This window comes from Emiliania huxleyi (genome assembly GCF_000372725.1).
Source record: "Emiliania huxleyi CCMP1516 unplaced genomic scaffold EMIHUscaffold_58, whole genome shotgun sequence".
NCBI classification, from domain to species: Eukaryota; Haptophyta; order Isochrysidales; family Noelaerhabdaceae; genus Emiliania; species Emiliania huxleyi.
Window position 1 is genome coordinate 632,274 of NW_005197648.1, and position 23,553 is coordinate 655,826.

At 65.2% G+C, this 23,553-nt stretch overlaps 7 protein-coding genes across 7 annotated transcripts in view; 4 read left to right on the forward strand and 3 right to left on the reverse strand.

Annotated features, from left to right (window-relative positions):
* Nucleotides 1–2,525: 2,525 nt before the first annotated feature.
* On the forward strand, nt 2,526–2,985 carry EMIHUDRAFT_67126 (hypothetical protein; the record flags this gene model as incomplete). The annotated part of the gene is made up of 2 exons (XM_005764841.1): nt 2,526–2,797; nt 2,877–2,985. 2 exons carry the CDS (start codon nt 2,526–2,528, stop codon nt 2,983–2,985), a joined length of 381 nt encoding a protein of 126 aa, XP_005764898.1.
* A 353-nt stretch (nt 2,986–3,338) lies between these two features.
* EMIHUDRAFT_437396 (hypothetical protein) lies at nt 3,339–5,350 on the reverse strand. The gene is made up of 4 exons (XM_005764842.1): nt 5,069–5,350; nt 4,176–4,734; nt 3,915–3,974; nt 3,339–3,839 (listed from the first exon to the last, which is right to left on the reverse strand). The coding sequence occupies exons 2-4, from the start codon at nt 4,674–4,676 to the stop codon at nt 3,798–3,800; spliced, it is 603 nt and encodes a 200-aa protein (XP_005764899.1). The 5' UTR covers nt 4,677–4,734; nt 5,069–5,350; the 3' UTR covers nt 3,339–3,797.
* A 21-nt stretch (nt 5,351–5,371) lies between these two features.
* Nucleotides 5,372–7,450, reverse strand: EMIHUDRAFT_213759 (hypothetical protein; the record flags this gene model as incomplete). Its single annotated transcript, XM_005764843.1, has 2 exons — nt 5,372–5,392; nt 5,597–7,450. The coding sequence occupies 2 exons, from the start codon at nt 7,448–7,450 to the stop codon at nt 5,372–5,374; spliced, it is 1,875 nt and encodes a 624-aa protein (XP_005764900.1).
* Nucleotides 7,451–7,623: 173 nt separating this feature from the next.
* Nucleotides 7,624–10,047, forward strand: EMIHUDRAFT_437398 (hypothetical protein). Its single transcript, XM_005764844.1, has 9 exons — nt 7,624–7,939; nt 8,066–8,231; nt 8,319–8,359; nt 8,424–8,624; nt 8,779–8,907; nt 9,045–9,072; nt 9,141–9,180; nt 9,254–9,394; nt 9,484–10,047. The coding sequence occupies exons 1-9, from the start codon at nt 7,667–7,669 to the stop codon at nt 9,884–9,886; spliced, it is 1,422 nt and encodes a 473-aa protein (XP_005764901.1). The 5' UTR covers nt 7,624–7,666; the 3' UTR covers nt 9,887–10,047.
* Nucleotides 10,048–13,024: 2,977 nt separating this feature from the next.
* EMIHUDRAFT_213764 (hypothetical protein) lies at nt 13,025–13,565 on the forward strand (the record flags this gene model as incomplete). The annotated part of the gene is made up of 2 exons (XM_005764845.1): nt 13,025–13,050; nt 13,265–13,565. 2 exons carry the CDS (start codon nt 13,025–13,027, stop codon nt 13,563–13,565), a joined length of 327 nt encoding a protein of 108 aa, XP_005764902.1.
* An 8,151-nt stretch (nt 13,566–21,716) lies between these two features.
* Nucleotides 21,717–22,166, forward strand: EMIHUDRAFT_213768 (hypothetical protein; the record flags this gene model as incomplete). The annotated part of the gene is made up of 1 exon (XM_005764846.1): nt 21,717–22,166. One exon carries the CDS (start codon nt 21,717–21,719, stop codon nt 22,164–22,166), a length of 450 nt encoding a protein of 149 aa, XP_005764903.1.
* A 706-nt stretch (nt 22,167–22,872) lies between these two features.
* The window catches only part of EMIHUDRAFT_104329 (hypothetical protein), a gene marked incomplete at both ends in the record, with an annotated part of 3,628 nt that continues 2,947 nt past the window's right edge, over nt 22,873–23,553 (reverse strand). Inside the window, 2 exons of the mRNA XM_005764847.1 lie at nt 22,873–23,057; nt 23,096–23,216. Of these exons, the coding sequence (XP_005764904.1) occupies nt 22,873–23,057; nt 23,096–23,216 (306 nt within the window). The remainder of the gene's footprint in view (nt 23,058–23,095; nt 23,217–23,553) is intronic.

Here is a 23,553-nt window from a genome sequence, read left to right on the forward strand (position 1 = left end):
GCTCGCGGCTGCCTTGGCCTTCCTTGCCATCGCGCAAACAAAGAAACATACACATGCACGCACACACACACACATGATTAATGATGGAGTATTAATTATTATTTATTAATCATTGGGCGGCGGAGCGGCGCGGCGGCGGGCGGCGCGAGGCGGCGGCGCGGCGAGGCAGCGGGCGACGCAGGGCGGGGCGGCGCGGCGGCGGTGGGGTAATTAATTATTTGTTAATCAATTATTACTTAATAATCATGGGGTGGCGGCGCGGCGCGGCGGCGGGCGGCGCGGAGCGGGGCGGCGCGACCATCTGTGCTGACCGGGCCTCTGGTCTTTGATGCAGCACAATGGTCGCGCCGCCCTCGACTCAAGGGGCTGCCTTCCACCCGTCTGCTCAGGCCGGGGGAGGGGGGGAGACCTCCTGTTCCTCGCGGAACGGGAGCAGGCCCCTCCTTGCCCGGTCTGCAATGCAGGGCGGTGGTCGTGCCATCTTCGCGTCAGGGCAGCCGGCTTCCTTCCACACTGGGTTGCGTTTTTCTCGAACCACGAAAAATGCGAGAAGAGAGACCTACCTACCAAGTATGGCGATCCGCCTCCACTCTTTGTTGCTCGCTCGCCCGGGCGGAGGGCATGGCCGCGGAGGAGGCGGGCGCGCGCTCTTGCCAGGCCTTCCGCAGACAGGCGTGGGCTGAGGGAGCATCTGTGGTGCTTCCTTTGGGAGGTGCGCACCTCCTGCGACTGGTGGAGGGCCGTGCCGCCGCGCGCCTGCTCCGTGGACAGGGCGGGGAGACGGCGCCGCAGCGCCACAGCCTCCGCTGCAAGCCGGTGCAGCACTCTGCTGCTTGGTGGGCAGCCTCCTGGATCTGTGCGCGACGTTCGCGAGGCTGCAGTGGCGCGGTACTGCAAGCCGCGGCGAGTGGCGCACGGCATGCGCGGCGCCGCGCGTGGCCTGGACAGCGCCAGAGAGCGCGCTCGATGGCCAGCCCGCGCGGTGCGAGCGCCGCACAAGCTGACGCATCGTCTGCCATGCGGCGATCCTCTGGTCGACGGCGGTCAAATCTCGCGATTGTCGATCAAACTCGGCGGGCTTCATTCGACGCCGTTTACGCGATCGGCTGGTTTTCGCTTTTTCTTTTGCGAGGGACCTGAGCCCATCGGCCGGTGGCTGCGCTGGCACGGAAATCCCAAAGGGGTGGTGTTCGCTCCAATCTCCTCTCTTCCTCTCCCCCTCTCCGTCGCCCCCCTCCTCGCCGCACCATCACCTCCTCCAGCAAGTCCTTTTCGCCTATCTTTGCCGTCCCTCCAATGTATCCTGGAAGAGCTCGTCGTCATAGCCCTATTGCATCACAGCCTGCTGCACTGCGTCGTGTATAACCCCTGCCACCCTATCCCGCGCCTCGGCGTCGGAAAAGTATTGGTCGAGCACGGAGTCATACTCGGAAGCAGGCGCAGACGGCCGCGGTGATTTGGCAGGCGGCGAGGGAGAGAGTGAGTGTGTTAGAGTTTTGTTGCCTCCATCCAGAGAGAGAGAGATTGTGTTTGGTTTGTCCATCCTTTACGGCAACACAAAACTCAAGAGAAGAGTCGTGATTTCTTGGATACCCATCACTGAGCCGACAATGCTACGGGTAGCCCCAGGGTGGCGCCCACCCCCATACCCTCGGGCACTTGCCTGCGCCCTCACGCTCTAGCCCACGCCCTACCCCGCAAGATCTCACTCCATCCCGGCCTGCGGCATACCTCGGCACCCCCTTGCATGGAATCTGAGCGTGAGGGAATCTGAGCGTGAGGGAATCTGAGCGTGAGGGAACCCTGGGCAGTGCCGCGTAGTGCGGCGTGCGCGCGGGCGTGCGCGCGGGCGTGCGCGCACGTGCGCGCACGTGCGCGGGCGTGCGCGCGCGTGCGCGGCCACGGCGCAGGCAAATGCCTGAGGGTATGGGGGTGGGCGCCACCCTGGGGCTACCCATAGCATCGTCGGCTCAGTGATGGGTATCCCCGTGTTGGTTTTCAAAAATATCTCTCTCTCAAAACTCTCTCTCTCTCTCTCTGAACGGCGGAGCTTGGAGTTATTCTCGCGTCCACACCACACCTGGCTCCAAATGGCTGGGGACACTAGTAGGTCACGCGGCGATTCGTGTTTCTTTCATCGCTGCTTGAAGGTCCCGCTCATGCTTTGTGTATGGCACCCGTGTTCATTGTGTTTTGTGTGTGTGAGAGAGAGAGATTTTTATTAACCAACAAGATCTTCTTTCTTCTCTTGTGAGAGAGTGTGTAAAGAAAGAAAGAAAACAGACAAATCCAAACGAGGGATGGGGGAGGACAGGGTCCGAACCTGCATGAGCAGGATTTTGGAAGGTCGATCAGGCAGGGGGACAGGTGGGGCTCTCCTGCTCCTGACAAAGGACTCATTCTCGCAATAGCAGTATTTCTTTGTCGCTTGTTCAAGGCTTGCCGCTCATGCTCAGCCCCCTCCTGAGGCTGAGCCCCCTCCGAGCCCCTCAGCGCCCATCCCCTCCTTGCCCTCCCCGCAGGCCATGTCGCACGACATCGAGTACTCTGAAAAGTACGCCGACGAGGACTACGAGTACAGGCGCCGCTCGCGCGCAGCGACCCGCCACCGCTTTTGGCAGTTGCCCCGAACCCCCTGCGTGCGCGCGATCCGACGCCGCGCGCGCGCGCGCAGGCACGTCATCCTGCCCAAGCATATCGCGAAGACGATGACCAAGGGCCGTCTGCTGCTAGAGACGGAGTGGCGCGGCCTCGGCGTCACGCAGAGTCGAGGCTGGGGTCACTACGCGATCCACAAGTGCGCACGCGCGCGCGCGCCCGCGGCTCTGCGACCGTTGCGTGCCTTGCACTCATACCTCTGGCCCGCCGCGCCTCAGGCCGGAGCCGCACATCCTCCTCTTCCGCCGGCCAAACAACACAGACCCCGTCACCGGCCTCGCTCCTGGAGGCAAGCGCATCGACCCGACCGGCAAGATCATCAACTGATGATCGGCGCCCCTCCTCTCCCGTCTCCCTCCCTCCTCCCCGGCCTGATACGTAGCTGCCAGCTTGCACGCCGCCGACCGCGCTCCAGCGGCGGCGAGCTGTAGAGGCCCGGCGCGGCGCGCGCGCCGCGTGGTGCGGCGCGCGCTTCCGAGCGCCCAGTAAATGTATTATCTTCCCTGCGCGCCTGGCGGGGCGTGATGTGTGCGTCACTCACACTTCACACACACCTCTCTCGTGCGGTCTACTCTCCCTCGCAGTCGCACGGTCGCACCGCCCCTTAGCTAGATCTGTCTCTCTCGCGCGCGCTACCGCTAGCCTCGGTGGCGCACACATGCTACGTGTGCTCGCATCAATTCTTTCTACTGTATCGCCGCAACGACACAAGAATGAGTTAATGCCATACCACGACACCGAGAGGGCAGCACCGCCAGCGCCACCTGAGCTCAGGAGCCCCAGGACGCGCAGCCGCAGGAGCGGAGCCGGAGCCGCGGAGGAGCGCGCGGATCTCGCAGAGAATACGTCAACACCGTCTCAATCCATCCGGGCGGCGGCGGTCAGGCACACGCTGCCGGCCACGACCGCTATGTGACCCACTGCACCGCAGGCTGCACCGAGTCCGAGACGCGAGAGAGGCACGCACTGCGACCCGTTTGTGGCGCTGGTGTGCGCCCGAGAGCGGCCGACCCGCGAGTTCACCAGCCACCACGACCCTGCCCCACGCCTCACTCCCATCATCGCCGCAGCGCGCCGACAGCGGCCTCGCCAGAGGCCGGAGCTGCGAGGGCGAGGAAGCAGGACTGCACCGCAGGCGGTCAGCAGTGCGCCCTCGAGGCGACCAGCAACTCACTTCTTGTACTGCGGGGCGAGGTCGGGGACGGGGTGAGATCGAGGGGGAGGGCAGGGCGGCGGAGGGAGGGAGGCGGGCTCGCCTTCTTGAGCATCGCACGCAGCTCGTCCGCCGACGGCTCGCCCGTCGGCGGCGAGGCCACCTTTGCGGCGGCCGGTGGCGGCGGCTTTGGCGCGGGCGGCGGCGGCGGCGGCGGCGGCGGCGCGGGCGCCGGAGCGGGCGTGGGCGCGGGCGCGGGAGGCGCCGCCGCGGCAGGCGGCGGCGGCGGCGGCGGCGGCGGGGGCGGCGGCGGCGGGGGCGGGGGAGGCGGCGTCGGCGCCGGGGCCGGGGCGGGAGCCGGCGCCGGAGCCTTTGCCTCGGGTTGCGCGGCGGGCTTGGGCTCCTCCTTCTTCTTCTCGGGTGCAGGGGCCTTCTTTTCCGCGGCGGGCGGCGCGGCGGTCATCTTGACCGCGGGAGCCGTCGAGCTGGCGAGGCTCAGCGCGATGATGGCCGCCGAGGCGAAGCCGGTGGCGGTGACGGCGAGCTGCGTCGGGCTAATCTCGATCCCGGCAAAGTTCTCGGCGGAGAAGAAGTTGGGCAGGTCCGCCTGCACCGCGGTCTTGGGCGTCGGGCCCTGGAAGAAGAAGTACCCCTTGCCCGCAATCGGATCGGTGCGTGGCGGCCAGTTCGTGCCAACCTGCAGCGCCTGGCGGCGGCGCTCCTCGCGGTCCTTATACCGGACCGGCTTTGAGCCGCCCCCGCCGGCCGCGACCGGCGTGCCGGCGCGCAGGAGCGTCGTCCCGCGCGGTGCGGTCACGGAGGGCACGACGACGCCGTCGCTGAGCAGGCAGAGCGTAGCGAGCATTCTGCGATTCCGCTCCTGGGAGATCCTCTGCGAATTCAGTCAGGACGCAAGAAACGCGCCGCGATTTATTTGCGGCAGCGTGCCTTGCGGCCGGCGACGAAATTGCTAGAGGCGGAGCAAGCCTGCTCTAGTCTCACACGTTCGCCCCTGTCGCCTTTTGTCTCTTGGCACCTTGGAGTGCTGGGGGGGGCGACAGGGGGAACGTGGCCTGAGTGATGTGTACGCCCACTCAGGATGTGTGGCAGCCAGCTGGCTGTGTGTCTTGTGAGCTTGTTTGTGTCTGTGTGTCGCTCGTGCGTGTCGTCATCATCTGTCCAGCGTCCACCCATACCGCGTCGGTGTCCAGTCCAAGCCTGACTGTTCTTCACCTTCCTACATACATACATACCTGGCTGCGCGAACGAACGAACGCGAACCCCCGCAGGGTTAGGGCTCTCTACACTCTAGCCCGCAGCCCGGATCCCGATCATCCGGCCGCTGGGTGCGCTTCTTAGCTCCCCGGCCCTGGATGTGAGGCTACCGTGTACCGACTCGCGACTGCTCCAAGTGCCGCTCCAAATGCTCAGCCGCGGTTGGTGCGCTTCTTAGCTCCCCGGCCCGGTGGATGTGTGGGGATGTGCGGTTCGCTGACTGCACAAGAGTGCTTCAAGTACCGGGATTCAGGAGCCCTCTTCAAGATTTTTTGGGGGATCTCGCTACATGACCAGCCCCCCTCCCTGTGGACACCCCTCTCGCGCCTCCTCCGGCAGCACCCTCTCCTCCTCCCTCGCCACTGCGCCGCCACGGGCGCGGAACCGCAGCTCTCGCAGCTCCACCGGCTCGGGCAGCGGCTGCTGCTCCTCCGCCGCCGCCGCCACCCCATCGCGGCCGTCGGCGCCGACCGGCACGCGCACCGCCGCGGGGTCGGGTGCGCCGTCCACCCCGGGCCGTCGCCGGATGGTGGACTCGGCCTTGTCGTTCTCCGTGTAGGCGAGCGGCCGGGGCGCCAGGATATAGGCGTCGAGCTCATCGTACAGCGCGTTGAGCCGCGAGTCGATCGACGCCTGCGCAATCGCCCGCAGCTGCTCAAACGGGCCGTAGAGCGCCGCCTCCTTGCCGGGCGGCGGCCAGCCGCTCGGAGCGGCGGCGTTGTGCCGAAAGACGGACTCCGTCGAGAGGGGCAGGGCGCGGCGGAGCAGCGCGCGCGCTCCCTGCGGGCTGAGCCAGTAGCACGCCGTGCCCCACGCGTGCGAGAGGCGGACGCGGCGGACGCGGCACGTGCTTCGGAGCGCTGCGTGGATCCAGGGCCTCTGGTACGGCTGGGGCGGATCGTACGCGCTGATCGCACCGCTCCCCGTTCGCGGGTCGATGGTGGCAGTGATGGTGTCTTGGTTGAAGGCGCAGAGCGTCAGGTCGGCCGCCGCGAGCAATTCGTGGTTGCGCGAGGCCCATGCCTCGATCTGAGGGTGCGTCACGGCGTCGTCCTCGAGCACCAGTGCCGTCTCTTCGCTGTCCGCGACGTGCTGCCACACGCGCCGGTGAGAGAGCGCGGTGCCCACGCTGCCCGCATTGAGGTCCTCCTCGGACGCAAGCAGCCCCGGCGAGATGACCTCCGGGACGAGCTCGGACAGGCGCAGCTCTCTCCCGTCCACCGCGCGCCAGACGGTCAGGTTTGCGAGCAGGTGCGCGTTGGCGGCGCGAAAGGCGGAATAGCGCGCCGAGCCGGCATCCAGGGTGATGACGTGCGGGCGGATGATGACGGCCCTCTCGGCAGAGGCGGCGAGCGGCGGTGGGGGTGGCAGTCCTCTGGGCGTGGACGCGACGCACGGACCGTCCACCGCCGACACGTGCGAGCCGGCGGGTAGCAGCTGCGCGGCGAGGTGCGAGTCGCAGCGGCTTGCCCTGCTCTCCAGCAGCGCCTGCAGCATGTCCCGCTCGCTGCCCCGCAGCTTGAAGAAGGGCGTCTCCCGCTCCTCCTCGCGCAGCCGCGCCGCCGTCAGCGACATGAGGCGCCGCACCGCGACGAGAGGGAGGTACGCGTCGGCGGCGATGGTCGTTGCGCCCGACGAAGCATCATAGTCGGCAGGCAAATTATCCCGCAGGTAGGCGCGGTCGCCGCCCGCCGCCCGCCACAGGTAGTGCATCGGCCCGCCGGGCTCGACGCTCGAGCGCAGGCGAAGAGGAGACGACCGCAGGCGGGCGCGGCACACGCGCCAGCAGAGGTGCTGCGTGAGGTAGGGGAGGCCTTCGCGCAGCCCGGGGCTCGCGTGCTCCGGGGCCGCGGCTACGCAGTAGGCGTCAAACCCGGTCAGCGCCTGCCGATACTCGGCCAACCAGCAGCCCACAAAGTCGCTCTGCGCCGGCGCTGCAATCGCCCAGTTCTCCATGGTTTCATTGTCGTGAGGGTACAAGAAGCCCTGCAACGCGTCGCTGTGTTGATCAACCCAGCTGTCGAGCGGCTGCAGCTGCACGTTTGAGGCATCCATCCACACGCCGCCGTGGCGGTAGAGCGCCTCCAACCGGTACCAATCCGCGAGGTGCTGCGGGCTAATGGCCGCCGAGTCGGATTGCGGTGGCGGCGCCAGCTGAAGCTCCAACGCGGACTCGGGCGTGATGACGCTGAGTGTCCAGTCCGGGTTGAGCCGGGAGAGCAGACGGAAGCAGCCGGCGACGGCGGTTGGAAGGCGCTCCTCGTGCCAAAAGGAGAAGATGTGTCGCGGCAGCCGTTCGCGCCGCGGCTCCTCCTCGACGTTTGGCAGCAAGGCGACGGCGATGAGGCCGAGGGGAGCTGGCATATTGCTTGGGTCGCGGATAGCCTGTTCGGCGGGACGCACGTTTCTAAGCAGCCAACTTAGCGGGGCGCTGTCTCGGTCTCGTGCCTCCTCCGAAAAGAAAGAAAATAGAAAACCAAGGGAGGGTGTGGCGACCCGCGCTCATTTCTTCTTCTCCGGGTCCTTGCCGGCCGTCGGCGGCCGCGCTCCGCCCCACTCAGCGCCTACTTGCTCACGCGAATGGCTGCGCCTGACGAAGAGTTCCGAGTCAAGTCGCTCACGTGGCACGGCCGTGACACCTACATGCTCATGCAGGGCGACAACGGCCCCTGCCCGCTCCTCGCGCTGTGCAACGTCCTCCTCCTCCGGAATTCCATCGCACTGCCGCGGCCGGGCGCACCGAACGTGGCGCAGTCAGAGCTGACGGCGCTGCTGGCCGAGTACATGCTCGAGAGCAATCCCGTGACGGAGGCCTCGCCCCCTGACCTCGCGGCCAATCTGACCGACGCCATGGCGCACCGAGCGTAGATCTACCGAGCGTAGAGCGCCGACAATCTCTCTCCTCCCCTGCCCTCGCTGACCTGCTCGGTTCGCCCGCCCGAGAGCGCAGCCGCGAGCCGCCCCCGCCTCGCCGCGCAGGCGCTCTTCCCGAAGCTCGGCCGCGGGCTCGACGTCAACGTGCGCTTTGACGCCGTGGACGGGCTGGAGTACTCGGAGGACCTGCTCATCTTCGACCTGCTGCGGGTGAGGCTGCTGCACGGCTGGCTCGTCGACCCGCAGGACACCGCGACTGCCGCCGCCGTCGGCGCGTCTGCAAGCCCCCTCCCGGCACCGGCCCGCGCCCCCTCCCACCCTGCTGACCCTGGCCCGCTCCCTTCACCACCTGGCATAGGCTCGCGCTCGTACAACCAGCTGGTCGAGCGCATCATCGAGGCTCCCGAGAGGGACGGCCGCCCGACTCCCGCGCCCGTCCACTCACCCTTCCGCCTGGTCGCAGATCCAATCGCTCACACAAGCGAACGCTGCCGCCGAGCCGGACGCGCCTCCGCCTCCGCCTCCCGAGGCTGCAGCACCCTACCCTGGGGCAGACCCGTTCCCTGCGGCAGACCCGATCCCTGCGGCGGGCGGCGCGGCGGCGGCGGCGGAGGCCCCGCAAGGGACGGACGCTGACTGCTCCGAGGACGAGGAGATGCGGCAGGCGAGAGCTGGAAGTCATTTCCTCGCCCCTTCCTAGACCCTTCCTAGACCTGTCCTCGAGCTGAGCGCCAAGTCCCCTCCCCGCACGTACCCGCCCCGTGCCTCCTCGCCGCATCGAGGCCACCTCCCCACCTCCCCTTCCCGTCCGCCCGCAGGCCATGCAGCTCAGCCTCGGGCTCGCCTCGCCGCCGCCCTCGCCGCCGCCCTCTCCAGCGGCGGCGGACCCCTTCCCCTCGCCAGCGCAGCCCGCGCTGCGCCGCTCCGACTCGATGGCGGTGCGAGAGGCGCTCTCCGTAGGCTCTCCCTAGGCTCTCCCGCTGCTCCCCTCTCCCCCTCCACCTCCCCTCTCTCCCCTTCCACCTCCCACCTCCCCTCCACCCCTCCCCTCCCCTCCCCTCCACCCCTCCCCTCCTCTCGCCAGGCGCTGCTGCTCACCGAGTGGCTCAACGGCTCCGCCTCCCTCTCGTACCACGGGCTCATTCTTCTTAATTCTCATGATGAATGTGTCATGATTTAGGCTCCGCCTCCCAGCTCTCATACCACGGGCTCGTGCAGCTGCACGCCTACCCTCGCCGAGGCGGCGGCAGCCTGTGAGGAGGCGGAGTCACCGCCAGCATTTGCCGTGCGTAGGCACGCTTCCCTCGCTGAGGCCGAGCTCGCCGTCTTCTTCCGCAACAACCACTTTGCAACCATCACGAAGCACGGCGGCGAGCTCTACCTCCTCGCCACCGACGTCGGCTTCGCGCGCGAGCCGCTCGTCGTGTGGGAGAGGCGAGCGCAGCGCCGGCCCTGCAGACCCGACAGCGCGCAGAGAGCGGAGCCGTGCTCGAGAGGAGCCCACCGCCGCCGCGCGCGCGTAGGCTCAACCAGATCGACGGCGACTCGACGCTCTGCACGAGCGAGTTCGAGCGCGTCGAGGAGTCGCTCACCACCACCGCCACCGAGGAGGCGGCCGCCGCCGCAATCGCCGCCGACATCGCCGAGGCGGAGGCGCGCGAGGCGGCGGGCTTGGGCCCAGCGCAGGACGAGGCGTCCGACATGGCTCTGGCGATCCAGCTGCAGCGGGAGGAGGAGGAGCAGGCGCAGCTGGCCGAGCAGCAGATGCAGCAGATGCAGCTCCAGCGGGAGCAGGCGCTGGCGGCGCAGCAGGGCTATGGCCCTGCGGGACCCGCGCCGGCGTACCCTGGCCAGCCGTACAGGCAACAGCAGCAGCAGCAGCAACCGCCGCAGCAGCAGCAGCGCGGGAATTGCTTGCTGCAGTGAGGAATGCGTCGATACAGGAGGCGCCCGCCTCGTCTAGTTGCGGTGAGTATGCCGTCGGCGTTGGTCCGGCTCCCCGCGGTATGTGTTCCGGCGCCGTCGCCCCGGCGTCGGCCCGCGCGCAGTGGCCAATCTTTCATGTGCAAGGCACTAAATGAAATTGCTCGCTCGTCCCCGCACAGTGATTTTGTGTGCCTGCTGTCTCTCTCTCGCTGCTCGTAAAAAACCGAGGAGAAAAGTGGCGATAACCAAACCAATCTAACACATATAAAAAGCGCGCTGCGCTCTGTGTCTCTCCGCGGTCCGCCGCCATCAAAGATCTCGAACACACTCACACACATTTTGACATCTCCTAAAAAAGACCCAGCTGGCGCGACCCACAAGCACAACAATCGCATCTCTACATGTCAGAAGGGTGTCGCCTCTCCGGTTAAATCCACGTCGGCTAAAAGGCCGTAATCGGAGAGGCATCCACAGCACGACACACGTCCCATGACACGTCCGCAAGGTGCTAGGGATCACCGGCCAACTCCCTTTTCAAGCACGGCATCCACGCTGGGGTGGGTGATGATCGTGCTCTCGTCGGAGCCCACTCGGCCCAGCCTCCACTCATCGTAGCGGTACCACGCACCCGTTAGCCGACCGAGCTTGGGCAGCAGCAGCCTCGCGAGCCCCAGCTTCCAGCCGCTGTAGTAGTCCGCAAGGCTGCCCTCGCCGCGCCCGTGCTTCTCTATGCTTTCCTTGGTGCGGTGAGCACGCAACACCGCCTGAGCATGGAACTCCTGCTTTCGCTCCATCAACGCTGCCTCGGCCATGCGTAGGGGCGGCTGCCGCACACTGCCCGTATTGGCGTCAAACGCATCATTGGAGACAAGCACATCGGCGAGATCGAGAGCGTCGCGCATCGCCAGGATGCCGCCCCCACCGAGCCCGGCGTTGCGTTGCGAGTCGCCCATGCACACCAGCGGCAGCGTCACGTCGTCTCGGAGCGTCGTGTCGCCGTGCATCACCTCAGCACGCACGGTCGCGCGATCGAGGCAGCGGACGGCCTCTCGCCACGTCGGGTCCAACGCATCGCTCACTCCTTGACCCGATCGAGACGCTCGTCTTTCATGATCCCCGTCGCCCGCGACTTTGGCCGTTGGATCCCCATTTCGGCATAGAGACGCTCCTCGCTGACGTCGTGCAGGTAGTACATCAAGCTCTTGCGGTTGTCCTTGGCACCAGCGCCATAGCGCTGCATGAAGATGTGGTAACCGCGGCCCGCACTGCAGTTCCGAACCGGGATAGCCGCCCGAGCAGGGCTGGCCCGCAACACTTTTCCGGATCGTTGATCATGCCGTGTATGATGGTTGTCCCTGTCGGCTTCTTCCCGTCGGTGCACGCCTGACGGAGCGTGCTGTGCAGGCCCATCGCATCGACGACGAGGTCAAAGGTCCCGAGGTGTCCGCCAGCACCGTCCAGAAGATCAGCACCGGCGCCGTTCGCTCGGATGTCGCGCACATCCGCCTCGAATTGCACCGACACATTCTCGTTTGAGGCCATCGCGTCGAGCAAGACGTCGCGCAGGGCACCTCTGTTGGTCTCCGGCTGCGCCGCCATGAAGCTGGGGAAGAGATAGCGAAGCATGGCCGGCCGAAAATACAGCCACAGATGCAGCGCGGAGCACGCGGCGAAGACGGCGGACTCGGCATGAGGAGGACTCGCGCAAATCGACCTTATTCAGTCAGGACTCGCCCGCCTTCGAAGAGAATTTTATCTTTGAATAGAATTTTACAGAAAACGAGGTTGTTGAGCACTTGAGCACTGGATAGGGTCGGTTCCGCATGGTACGGGACCCCTCGATCGTCTCGCCCACCCTCACTGGTGTGTTCATCGGGTGGGGTCATAAATAACAAACACGGTACAGGATCGAGGTGCACGCTGCCGAAGCAGTGTCGTCCCCCCTCTCCCCGACGGCGATGGCGGTGTGACCGATCGAGCTACAAGAGGAGCTTGTTCAGCAGGATCCGGGGAGGTCTGGCGCACTACCTCACTGGGCCTGAGACCGCCGGGACAGTACCCGTCACCGTCTCGGATTTATGTGGAGTCGAACCACTCCGGGATGGGCAAGCCCATCAGTTAATTGTCAGAATTCCTGTTGTGCAAGAGGGGAGGGGGCTCTGACGGAGTGTGCGGCGGGAGAGGGCAGGGAATGGGCGCGGGGGAGGGGGGGGGGGGGGGGCTCAGCCGTGCAAAAAGCATCAATTAATAATAGTGAGGAAGACATATTGCCCGGCCGTTCATGAAGTCCGTCTCGATTTTGGTTTTTTTCCCACAGACCACTCGGGCAACTTTACGAAAGGCAAAGTTTTACTTGACCACTCGGGCAGATTCGATTGCATTTTACCACTCGGGCAAACTCGATGAAACGGACGGAAAACGCGTTTGCGACGGCTCGCCGGAGAGCTATGCATGGAGCGGCCGGTGCGCCGCCGCAGCTCACCGATGGAGCCCGCGTCGCGGCTCAATCCACTGACGCAGCAGCACTGCGACACACGAGGTTGTTTTACAGAAAACGAGTAAGAAAGAACATCGAAGGCTAAGCTCAAAGAAAGAAAGAGCTGTTCCTCGGAGCTCAGAGCTGCAGCCCCGTGGCGAAGTAGTCCGTCCGCCGCGTCGGAAGAAGGCAATCTCATAGCCGAGGTTGGCGCCATTATTCACCGCATGCTCGCCCACGATCTTGGCCGCCCCCTTGCGTCCTTCCTTCTGGTTGAAGATGGAGACGTACTGCACCACCATCTCCCCAAGACGCCCAAGCGGCTTCTTCGAGAGCCGCTTCCAGAGAGCCTGCTCGGGATCGCTATCGTTCGCCTTGCGGCGCAGCTCCTTCATCGGAGACGCGCTCGAATTGAGGCCCTTTGCGAAGCGGTGCATCTGAAGGAGCGGAGGGAAGGCGCGTCAGTGACAGTGTGCGGGCAAGGGCAGGGGAGAGCCGAGGCAAATGCGAGAGTCGCCAACCGGCTCGAAGTTGCCGTCCGCCGCATCGCATGGCGCATGCACGCTCAAAGTCCTCGGGGTTGTGGTGGACTGAGGTGACGTAGCCCCCAACCGGCTTGCCCAGCGCCTCACCGTTCACGTACGTCGTGCGAGTTCCAGGCCATGAAGATGGCACGCTTCTTCTCATCGTCGCCGTAGCCGTCCGGCGCCTTGCCCGCCGCCTTGAGCTCGGGAGCGTACGGGGAGTGCCGCCCGAGCGGCCGTGCTCGAAGCGGTGGCATTTTTTTCTTCGGCAGCGGGACGCCATGTGAGTTCCGCCGCCTGCACCACACAGCACCGCGCATTCACCGTGTGGCGGCCGCCGAGCCCGCACTCCCGGCTCACTCCCCTTCCGTGCCTCAGGGGCAAGCGCAAAAAGGCCAAGCCGCCGCCGAAGAAGGCACGGCCGAAGGTCGCGACAGTCTTTGACTGCCCGTTCTGCGGCAACAGCGAGTCGTGCAGCGTCAAGATGGACTACGAGCACTCGCAGGGCATAATCAGCTGCGATCAGTGCGGGACCAGTCACGAGTCGCGCATCACGCGTCTCTCTGAGGCGATCGACGTGTACGCAGAGTGGATAGACATGTGCGAGGATGTCAATACGAACGGCGGCGCGCGGGTGGCGGCGCGCGAGGCGGAGGAGGACCTGGAGGACGACTTTTGAGAGATGTCGAGGCGGCGGGCCTCATCCATCTTGGTGCTGGCGAGCTGCTAGGACCCAACTCGACGCGGGCTCGAGCACGCGGCTGGCGGCGCGAGGCGTTTGCACGCCGGCGATAGTTTGTGCTTCTCGGCTTTCCTGTGCGCCCGCGGGTCGGTGAGGAAAGGTAGGGAGGGGGAGGTGTCCGCACCGCCGCCGACCACATCCTAATAGCCGGTCACCCCCGCGCCAAAAACGCTAAACCGGTGGCCGGTGGGTCTCTTCTCGGCAATGTGGAATGCGTGTCGCGCCCCCGGCGCCCGCGCGCGCAGCTTTTTCATTTTCTTTCTTGAGACTGGCATTGAAGATCCCTCACACCAAGATCGTGCAGGGCGGGACACATGTCCCTAAATCCCATCTCGCCTCAGAGAGTTTGACATTTTTTCTTTCTTTCTTTGATGGACTCCACCACACCGACGAAGAGTCGAAGATGGTGTCGGCGATAGGGTTGTCAAACGTTAATAGGGGCAAACACTGAAAACGTAACTTGACCGGGGCGCGGTTTTTTTTGGACTAGACTGCTCGGGGGAGGTGGGCGAGTGATTGGGTAGCTTTGGGGCCACCGAAAATAATGAGAACCGCCCCCTATATCTCGCCAAATCTCGATTTTTCGCGGGAATGGGGGCTTCTCAGCCCCGCGCGAGCTACAGTGACTCCCCAGGGCTTGTCCCGTGGCCCAAAGTGGTACCTCGAGCTCCGCCACGAGCGTGGGCAATCAGGAGACACCCACAGTCACGGCGGGCGAGGAGTTGGGTGACGGCCAACTGTCGATTACGGCGCCTCTGGAGCCTCCTGTATCGTCGGTTCGGCTCGAAGATCGTGCCGCATCCGCATGTAAACCACCTCCGCGCCCCCGCTGGCACATGTCCGCATTGCCCGAGCCTGGGAGAAGTTCCCAGTGCCCGGAGGCTGCACAGGTCCGCGAAACGCTGGCGCTGCAGCTCCCGGCGCGCACCCCAGATTCGCGAGGAAAACAGCCGAAAACGGGTCGCGCCGCGATTGACCCTCAGCGAGCCCAGGCGAGCCTGGTAATCCCACCCGGTGGTAAGCGCACGTCCTCCGCGTAATCTAGCGCGCTGTGCAGCCCGCCAGTGCATGGCGCCGACCTGGGCCGACTGGTCGATCTCGCCGCGATCTCGCCATCCAATTCTCGGTCAGGTGTAGTGGATCACCTTAAAATCCTGGATTAATTCCTGAGCCCACCTGGCCCCACCAGACGGGTGGCACGAGGCGCCCGGGCCACTTTTTAGCGCCTCCCGAGCCTCCCGGCGCCTCCTGTGGCCTCCTGAACCCTCTCCCCCGCAGCCTCTCTCGGCGACGTGGGGAGCGGCTGCCGTCCACGGCTCGCACCGGCTCTTCCAGCGGCTCCACGATTGCCGCCTGTGACGCCCACGCCACGCACTGCCACGCGGCCGCTCGAGAGAGCGGTCGACGCCCATACTGCTGGGCGTGGCGCTCTATCGGTCGACGCTTCGGCGTCGCTGCTTGGTTGGGGACCCGTGCCTCGACGCGGCGGCGCGGCCGAGTACGGCTCGGTGGCACAGCGCGTCGCCACGGATGAGATGCGGCCACAAGCGGCTGGGGACCAAGAATGTTTCGTTCTACTTGCAGGAGAGGTCCAAGCAATTCGGCTGACTGCATGGCTCTTCGCGTCGAGGGATGCGTCCAAGATAATGAGTTGCTTATTTGAAAGCGCCGTGTCTTGCGGCATATTCCGGGCCATCGATCCACGTGATGTAACAAACTAGCCGCTATTAATGAATATGGGAATGTTATCTAGTTAAGGCAACCCGAGCGACAACTCACGCGCTTGGCGTGTGTGTGCCTGCTGCTCAAGCGGATCATATCCCCTCCGTTTTGTGGTAACGCGGATATGAGCATATACACAACACACATACCACGGTCATATCCGCGGCCATCTACCGCCGTGCCGCACCACCCTATGTGTTCGCTGTCCACTGCATATATATATATATATGTGCCGCCGAGTCAACGTGCATTGCGCCGTGGGCGCGCCTCGCGCGCCTGTGGCGCCGCCTCATCAGCCGCCACGCCTGCTGCGGTTGCCCCGCGCTTCTTCGGCGCCCCGCGCTTCTTCGGCGCCCCGCGCTGCCTCGGCGCCTCCGCCTCCGCCTCCGCCGCCGCCGCCGCCGCCGCCTCCGCCACCACCTCCACCTCCATCTCCTCGTCCTCCGCCGCCGCCGGCGGCGGCGGCGCATCCAGGTCCAGCCGCCACGCGCCATCGCAGTCCGCGTTGAACTTGCCCTTCTTGAGCTCGATCAAGCCGTCCGACTCGGGCTCCTCCCGCGTGCGGTGCAGCGCCGAGAGCAGCTCCTTGCCGCGCACCTTCAGGAGCGAGGCGACGGGCACCGCCGCGGCGATGTGCCGGTGTAGCGTGTGGGAGCCGTTGGCCGGGTTGTACGACGGGCCCGAGATGCCCTTGGACTTGGCGAGGCAGTCCTTCAGATAGTTCGAGAGCGCGGTCTGCCCGACGTCGTGGTCGATGACCTCGAGCTGCAGCAGCGTGCGCGTGATGTGGGCGAGCGGCTCCGCCGCCCGAGCGGCGGCTTGACTGAGCAAGGACGGGACGAGGCCCTTGGCGAGAGCCAAGTTACGCCACTCCGGATCGTCGGTCGGAGGCTGCCATCGCTCGCGCAACTGCGCACAACACGCACACACGGCTCAGGCAGCAAGGCCGAGATAGAGCCGAGATATAGCCGAGATATAGCCGAGATATAGCCGAGGTGTAGCAGCCGCGGCGGCGGCTCGGGGGGCGGTGGGAGAGCAGGGCGGGCGCCTGCTCGTAGCGATTCGACTGCAACAGCACGACGTTCATCCACTGGTCGACGAGCGTCGGGACGGCGACCCACGAGCCGTCCGCGCCGCGGCCATGTAGCAGCACGAGCAGCGCCCATGCGTGCACCTCCGCCTCGCTGGGCAACGCCTTGCCCGAGGCGCACAAGATCGAGTTCCTGCGGCGCGCGGGGCGGCAAGAGCTCGCCAAGGCGGGGCGAGCGCGGCCACGGCGAGGGCGGGCACGCACCGCTTCGATTCGGGCGCCCCGCGCTGCAGCGCCGCGCGCCGCTCAAGCTCGGCCTGCACGTTCTGGAGGATCTGCTGCAGCTGCTCGGTCGTGACATCTGCGGCACTCACGCGCAAACCTGAGACCCCCACGGGCCCGGCGGCGGCGCGGCGAGCGGGGCGCGCGCAGGGGCACACACGGGCGTCGCAAACGCGCGGGCGCAGCGCGCCTGGAGCACCAGGAAGGGTGCCACCGCCGGCGCCGTGCTCATCGTGATCACCTGCACGCACAGGCATCGCAGATCGTCAATGTCCCGCTGTGTCCCGAGCTTGGGGCTCGCGCTCCGGCGCCACGGGCTCGACGCGAGGACTCTGGAGAGAATGTCAGAGTGAGAGTGGATGAGGTTGGAGTGGAGGCGGCAATCGCCGTGCGGGCGCGCCCGGGGCTGCAGACTCTCCAAAGCAGCGGGACGGGAGCGCGCGCGCGACCGCGGTCCGGATTTTGCGGGGGAACTCGGGGGGAGGGCGCCCCGGACACGCCCTGCACGCGGCGCGGGCTGCCGCTCACCAGGAGCGGCAGCATTTGCGGTCTTCAAGCGAGGTTTTTCTTTCGCCGCCATCATTCTTTTCCCTGCCTGCGGCCTCACTTGTCGCATTTGCGAGGAAAGCAAGCGCGAGCGCTGCGGCGCCGGAGTCTTTCGGTCACCATTCTGGACCATCTTAATATTTTTCAATGATTTTTGCAGGGTCTGAAAGCTGAGACTCAGCTCTTCACGCTCGGTATGAAAGCAAGGTCCGTCCGGGGGGTCCCATTTTTCAGTATTTCCCCCTAACGTTAAGAGCTGAACAGTGTTGCTAGTGTTAACAGTAACAACAGAACAACAGTGGGGCTCCCCAACAACAGTAGCTAACGTTAGGCCGGCTGAACAACAATAAGGAAGGCCTGGCAGTGACCCACGACGATCTCCAGCGTCCAGTGCGGGTAATACCCGAAAATACTCGGGAAAACCCAGAGGTATTTTCGGGTTTTACCCGGGTTTTTTGGCATTTTCTGCTTGCTGACCACTGAACAACAGTAACAACAGTAACAAACAGTAACAGCTTGGGCTGGGGAGAACACTTGAACAACGTTGAGGATTTCAGCCAACAATAGTGCAACTGTTAGGCCCAAAGTTAACGTTTGACCCCTAGCTCGGCGATGTTCCCCACTGACGGCGATACAGCGCACAGAGGCACGGGCTCTACTTGTCGGTGATTGCGCCCACTCTCGTCGAGAAGGCTGCCGCGGGCGAGCACGTCACGGTGGCAGATTACAAGGGCGACTCCCTCGCCAACTCCAACAAGGGCGACCGCACCTCCAAGCACAACAGGGTGCTAAGGGCCCACTATCAAACTATTAGCCTAATAACGTACCTAATTATTAGCACATACCTAATAATTAGCATTTTTCACCTATTAGCTTAATAATTAGCTTATTTACACAATCAGTTTCGTGAAAAATGCTAATTATTAGCTAATAGCAGCGTTATTAGGTATGTGCTAATAATTAGGTACGTTATTAGGCTAATAGTTTGATAGTGCCGCCCAGAATGCCATCCGGGCGCGCTCGGTTGGCAGCATCATCCTCGGGGACAAGGAAAAGCCCGAGGAGCGAGGTGACGCGGCACCTCAACGACACGTCCGTGACTGACATCTGCGAGATCGGCGGCGACTTCGCCACGATGCGGGACGTGCATTACGAGGTCAAGTGCTGGAACCCTCTCATCAAGTCGACGACGTTGGGAAGGGGCTCGTGGGACAATGGTGGCAATGTGGCGTCGGTGGGCCACCTCTACGGGTTTGGAAACACGCTGGACAAGGCGTTGACGGGAGTCGTGGGGTGCAAGGAGCGTGGCCGTCAGGTGGACGGACCGCTCGACCACTCGACTGGAAAGGGATGGGTCAAAGACCACGCGTATTGGAAAAAGGGGTGGGTCAAGACGGATACGGGCTGGAAGTGGATGGGGGCGCAGTACTATACGACGCGAAGTGGGTCAAGAAAGCTATAACGGCTGGTGCACGTGGAAACTTTGGGAGGCATTGCGCCGCCCACCAAGCAGTTCCTCCACGTGTTCGCCAAGGAGGCGGCGGGCAGCAAGACGGACCGGACGGTGTACGGGGCGGCGTCTCGGCGAGCGCCTCCTCCTTCGTCGTCCACCACACGCAGCAGATCTCCAAGGGCAAGGCGGCGGTGGCGGGCGACGCCGAAAACATCAACAAGCAGGCGCGCAAGGAGCGTACCGACTGGATCCGTCCGGCCGTCCTGGAGGCGCCCGCAGAAGGTGACAGAGCGGCGCCCGGCGCCCGGCGTAAGGAGGCAGGCGTCGGAGGCAGGGGAGGGCAGCAAGAGATCTGCGGAAGAGCGGCGATCGCACTCCTCGAGGTCGGCGAGCTCAAGCTGCGGCCCGACCTGGAGGCCGAAGTACGCGTTCTCGGCCCACAGGGCGGCTCGCACGCGTACCCAATGGGCGGCCTCAGCGTCGGCGACCGGCAGCGCGGAGGAGAGCGCGGCGCCCTCGGGAAGTTGCGCGAGCGCATTGCGGACAAGGGTAAGCCCAAATTGCCCTCCGTCGTACGGGCAGCGCAGCAGCTCGAGGATGTCGGCGCATGGCAGGCCGGCGACCTTGATGCCCTCAGCGACGACGGCGCCCCCGGCGGCGGCGGGACCCATGACGGTCTCGCGGGGGGCGGGCGGGGAGGGCGGCGGGCTGGCGGGGGGAACCCCTTCGCCAATCTGCGAGAGAATCCCCTCAAGGGCACTGGAGCCGGCGGCAGGGAGGGCGGCGGCGGGGGGCTTGCTCGGGTCGGCCTTCCTGCCCTCGCCGTCCTTGCCCTTGTGCTTGCCCTTGCCCTTGCCGCCGGGCGCGTGGCGAGAGGGAGCCTTCCCGTAGTGCGCGCGAGCCTCCCCGATGAGCTTGCCCTTCTCCTCAGGGTTCTTGTTGAGGAGGAGCGGGCACTGCCTGTACATGTGCTGCACGGCGGCGCCAGTCTTCCCGTCCTTCTTGCAGACGAGGCAGACGAGCGTAGAGGACGGCCCGCCGGCGGGGGCGCCGGGGGAGTAGGCGGCGAGGACGGCCCGCAGCACCTCGGGCTTGGCAAGGAGGGCGCTGCCCTCCGGCGAGAGGTTGGAGAGGAGGGCGGCAAGCGGGTCGGACGGCGGCTCGGCGGGGACGGCGGCGGCGGCGGCGAGGCCCTTCGCGAGCGAGGAGCACGTCTCGCCCCGCTCGTCCATCTTGCCCATGACGGCGACGCAGGCCTGTATCAGGAGGTTGAGACGGACGGTGCCGTTCTCGTTGTTGCGCTCTTTCGGGCTGAGAGTGGCGGTGACCTCCAAGATCTTGGTGGCGACGTCGGCAGAGGCGGCGGCGGCGCGGCGCGCGGCGAGCAGGGCCTCGGACTCGCGCCGGATCCGTTCCCGGATGGGCGCGTCGAGGGTGCCGATGAACTCGAGGAGCAGCTGGTGTAGCTCGTGGTGCGTTTTGGCCTTGTGGTTGCGGCGCTCGTTGAGCCACATGACGGCGTGCCACAGCTGCTTGAACTCGGCGAGGACCTGCTCGGCCTCCCGCCCGAAGCCGCCGGCGAGGAGGGGCGTCCGAGCGAGCTCCTCGTAGGCCCGCTCCTGGAGGTCAGGGTCGGCACCGGAGACCTTGGAGTAGAGGGCAACGAGGAGGGTGGTTGCGGTTGCAAGCCCAGGAAGCCCGTCGACGATGCGCATGATCTCCTCGCGGGGCCGCTCGCCGACGACGATCTTGTCGAGGAGGACCTGGTAGACGGCGTTGTTGATCGCAGCGAGGGCGCGCTTGTCCACGTGTGAGACGGAGATGAACCGGTTGAGCTCGGCGTCGTCCACCAGGGTGCGGGTGACGGTGGTAGCGGGGCCCCCAAACTGCTGGGGCAACTTGATCTTGTCGGCGAAGGCGAGCTCAACGTACTCGGACATGCTCGTGCGACGCTCCGGGGCGTCCGACTGCTGGTACAGCTTGATCAGCGCGTCGGTGTCGCTCGCGATGACCTTGCTTGAGAGGGGTTCGATATAAACGGTGCCCCCTGATGCGATGAGAATGAAGATGCCGGTCCGCGTCCTCTGGTCGCTGGAGGTGCTGACCTTGAGGAGGGTGCCGGCATAGGCGAGCGTGCCGGCGCCCGCCTCGACGTTGTTGCGCTTGAGCCACTTTGTGGCTTCTTCAGAAGCGGCTTTTGCGATGACTGCGACATCTTTGGCGGGGACCTCTCCGAGGCTCCCCGCCATCGATTCGCCGGCCATATCTGGGATAGCGTGAAGGGACTCCCCCAAAGTGCTGGTCGTGACCAGTTGACGCTGCCACGTCCGGCCGTGCCCCGCGGGGGCGCGGTCGGCACCAGAAGGGGGTTGATACGTTCTCTAGAGACGACGTAGTCGTGGACGGCCGCAATCACAGTGGACGGACACGACGAGACGAGTGTGAAAGCACGGAGGCAACAAAACACACTAGGGTTCGGGAGAAGGCTAGGGTTAGGGAGAGAGTGCCTGACGGGCTTCGGCCCGACGGGATCAACAAGCAAAAGAACAAGCAAGCGACAAACGGCTTCTTGTCCTCGGCCCCAGTGGGGGGTGCCCGCGCCGCCTCTCGTAGCTCTGCAGACGGGCCCCTCCACCCTTCATGTAATCATGTAGTCCCCACATTCGCAATCGTGGGATCGCTTGTCATGAGAGACTGCGCTATGTTCTTCTATTCTCCGCTTTCTCTTCCTGTGTTAGTGCCAGTGCGCGCCAGTCCCGTGCCCAGTGTTGTGCGAAAAAAGAAAGAAAGAAAACGGACAACCCAAGGGAGGGATGGGAGGACGGCACGCCGCCACCACACAGGGATTTTAAGGAGAGGGGTGTGGTAAGAAAGAAAGAAAGAAAACAATCACGCCAAGGGAGGGATGGGAGGACGGCACGCCGCCACCACACGAGAGGGGTGTGGTGTGCGAGGGAGTCTTTTGTTTCAAATTCTCTTTCTTGCCCGTGAATCGTGCCGCGCTCGCGAATTCTCTTTCTTGACCGCCCCGGCTACTTCCAAGGCACCGCGCCGAATGGCCTGCTGCGCCGGCTGTCTCGGCCCCAGTTTGCCGCCTCACTACACGTTCTCAAACAGCGCGAGGAACGCACGCGGCGACGCGCGCATCAGCCCGGACAAGCGCATCTACCTCTCCGTCTTCTTCCCCGACAGTGAGCGGGCGCGGCCGGCGCACTTCTTCTTCGACCGGACAAAGGCGACGAGCCGGGTAGTCGAGGATGCGGTTGCCTACGCCGGCCTCCAGCTCGACCGAGGCCGGTTGGTCGGCAGCCCAGAGAAGCTCAACCTGTTTACACTAGAGGGTGAGGTGCTGCGGACGGACCTGCCGCTCGACGCTCACCTTGGCGCGACGCTCCACCCGTCCGACGTGCTGCTCCTCGAGAAGGGGAACAGAGTATCGGAGGACCGCCTCGACGCCATCAAGGCGGCAGTGGAACAGCAGAACGGATCATGTGTGGTCATGTAGAGTGCGGTGCAACACGACTACTGGGGACTGCCCAGGCCGAGCGTTTTTGATCTCTCGGTCTGTGGGCGCCCGCCCGCCGCCTCTGAGGGGGTCGGGACCCCTAATCTGAAAACAAAAACAAGCTCGAAAACAGCCAAAATCAGCCTGCGAGAGAGGCACTGCGCGCCGCTGAGACCTCAATGTGGCTCATGTGCGATACCTACACGGTATCTCTTGTACATTGGTGTGGGGGGGGATGCGAGTTGCGCGAGAAACGCTCGGCCCCACCGCAAGCGCAGTCAACGGCCGGGTCGCGGGTCCACGGGCGCCGCGCTCGCGCTCTTCGCGAGCGCTGTGTGAGACTCTGCGCTTCTGGCCAGCGTAAGCATGTTGGTTATATACTACTACTCTACTGGTAGCTACAATGTATCCGATGCATCCGAGCTGGGCCCCATGGCGGTTTGGGCGCGCGCACGAGAGCTCCCACAAGACGCGCCAGACCCAGAGCTGCGGCGCCCTGCGAGTGTGATGCATGCGGACACACATGCGATGTGTGCGGCGGCGGCGCGCGGTCAGTGGCACCCAGCGGGACCATGACGGCGCTGCACTGGGGGCCGTGAGCTCCTCATGCCGGCTCGCGGCTGCAGGCCCCTGGCTAGCCCGCCTGGGACGTAAAACCTGCGAGCCGAGCCGCGCCACCCGAGGGGCTGGCGAGCGCGGTGCGGCGTCAGTAGCGCTTCCGCTCGCGGGGCGGCTCGTAGTTGACAGGGTGCGTCTCTGCCGTCGCCTCGGGGTCCTCCTTCCAGATCTTGACCGTCTTGTCCGCCTCGCCGGTGATGAGGCGCGAGCCGGACTGGTCGAAGGCGGCGCAGTAGATCCCGCGCTCGGACTCGAGCGAGCCCGGCTGCGCGACTGTCTCCGGCGTCTGGAAGTTGTAGCCTAGGAGTCACCGTCCTGGGGAGGTGAGTTGTGATTCGTCGTTCCGTCGTCGGCGTCTGGGGAGTGGCGGCCCGTCTTCCAGTCGTACAGGTGGAGCTTGCCGTTGTCGCCGCCAGCAACCATCACGTTGTCCTGCCGGAGGGGGGGGGGGGGCGTGGGCGGCGCGCGAAGCCGGCGCCCGGAGAAGAGGGCGGGAGGGGAGGCTGGGCCGTGTGTGTGCGTGCGTGTGTGTGTGTGTGTGTGTGTGTGTGTGTGTGTGTGTGTGTGTGTGTGTGTGTGTGTGTGTGTGTGTGTGTGTGCCGAGCCGGAGGTGCGGGTCGTGGGTCGTGGTGTGAGGTGCGCCTGGTTGATGGCGAGAGCGTTGATGATGGAGTTGTGGCCGGTGATGTTGTGCAGGAACTTGCCCTCGGGGCACTTCCACTTTTTGAGGTTGTCGGCCGAGGCGGAGCAGAAGGTGTACTCGGTGGGG

Bases quoted from the DNA above. Each gene is read 5' to 3' on its own strand.
- EMIHUDRAFT_437396 (XM_005764842.1), bottom strand. From the start codon at position 4,676: ATGCTCGCTACGCTCTGCCTGCTCAGCGACGGCGTCGTCGTGCCCTCC. The intron at 3,975-4,175 runs GCGCCGGCTCCC...GCCGCCGCAAAG, and splicing joins AACCCGAGGCAAAGGCTCCG to GTGGCCTCGCCGCCGACGGG. The intron at 3,840-3,914 runs GCGAGCCCGCCT...TCGCCCCGCAGT, and splicing joins TGCGTGCGATGCTCAAGAAG to ACAAGAAGTGAGTTGCTGGT.
- EMIHUDRAFT_437398 (XM_005764844.1), top strand. From the start codon at position 7,667: ATGGCTGCGCCTGACGAAGAGTTCCGAGTCAAGTCGCTCACGTGGCAC. The intron at 8,232-8,318 runs GCGCGTCTGCAA...CACCTGGCATAG, and splicing joins CGCGACTGCCGCCGCCGTCG to GCTCGCGCTCGTACAACCAG. The intron at 9,181-9,253 runs GCACGCCTACCC...TGCCGTGCGTAG, and splicing joins TACCACGGGCTCGTGCAGCT to GCACGCTTCCCTCGCTGAGG.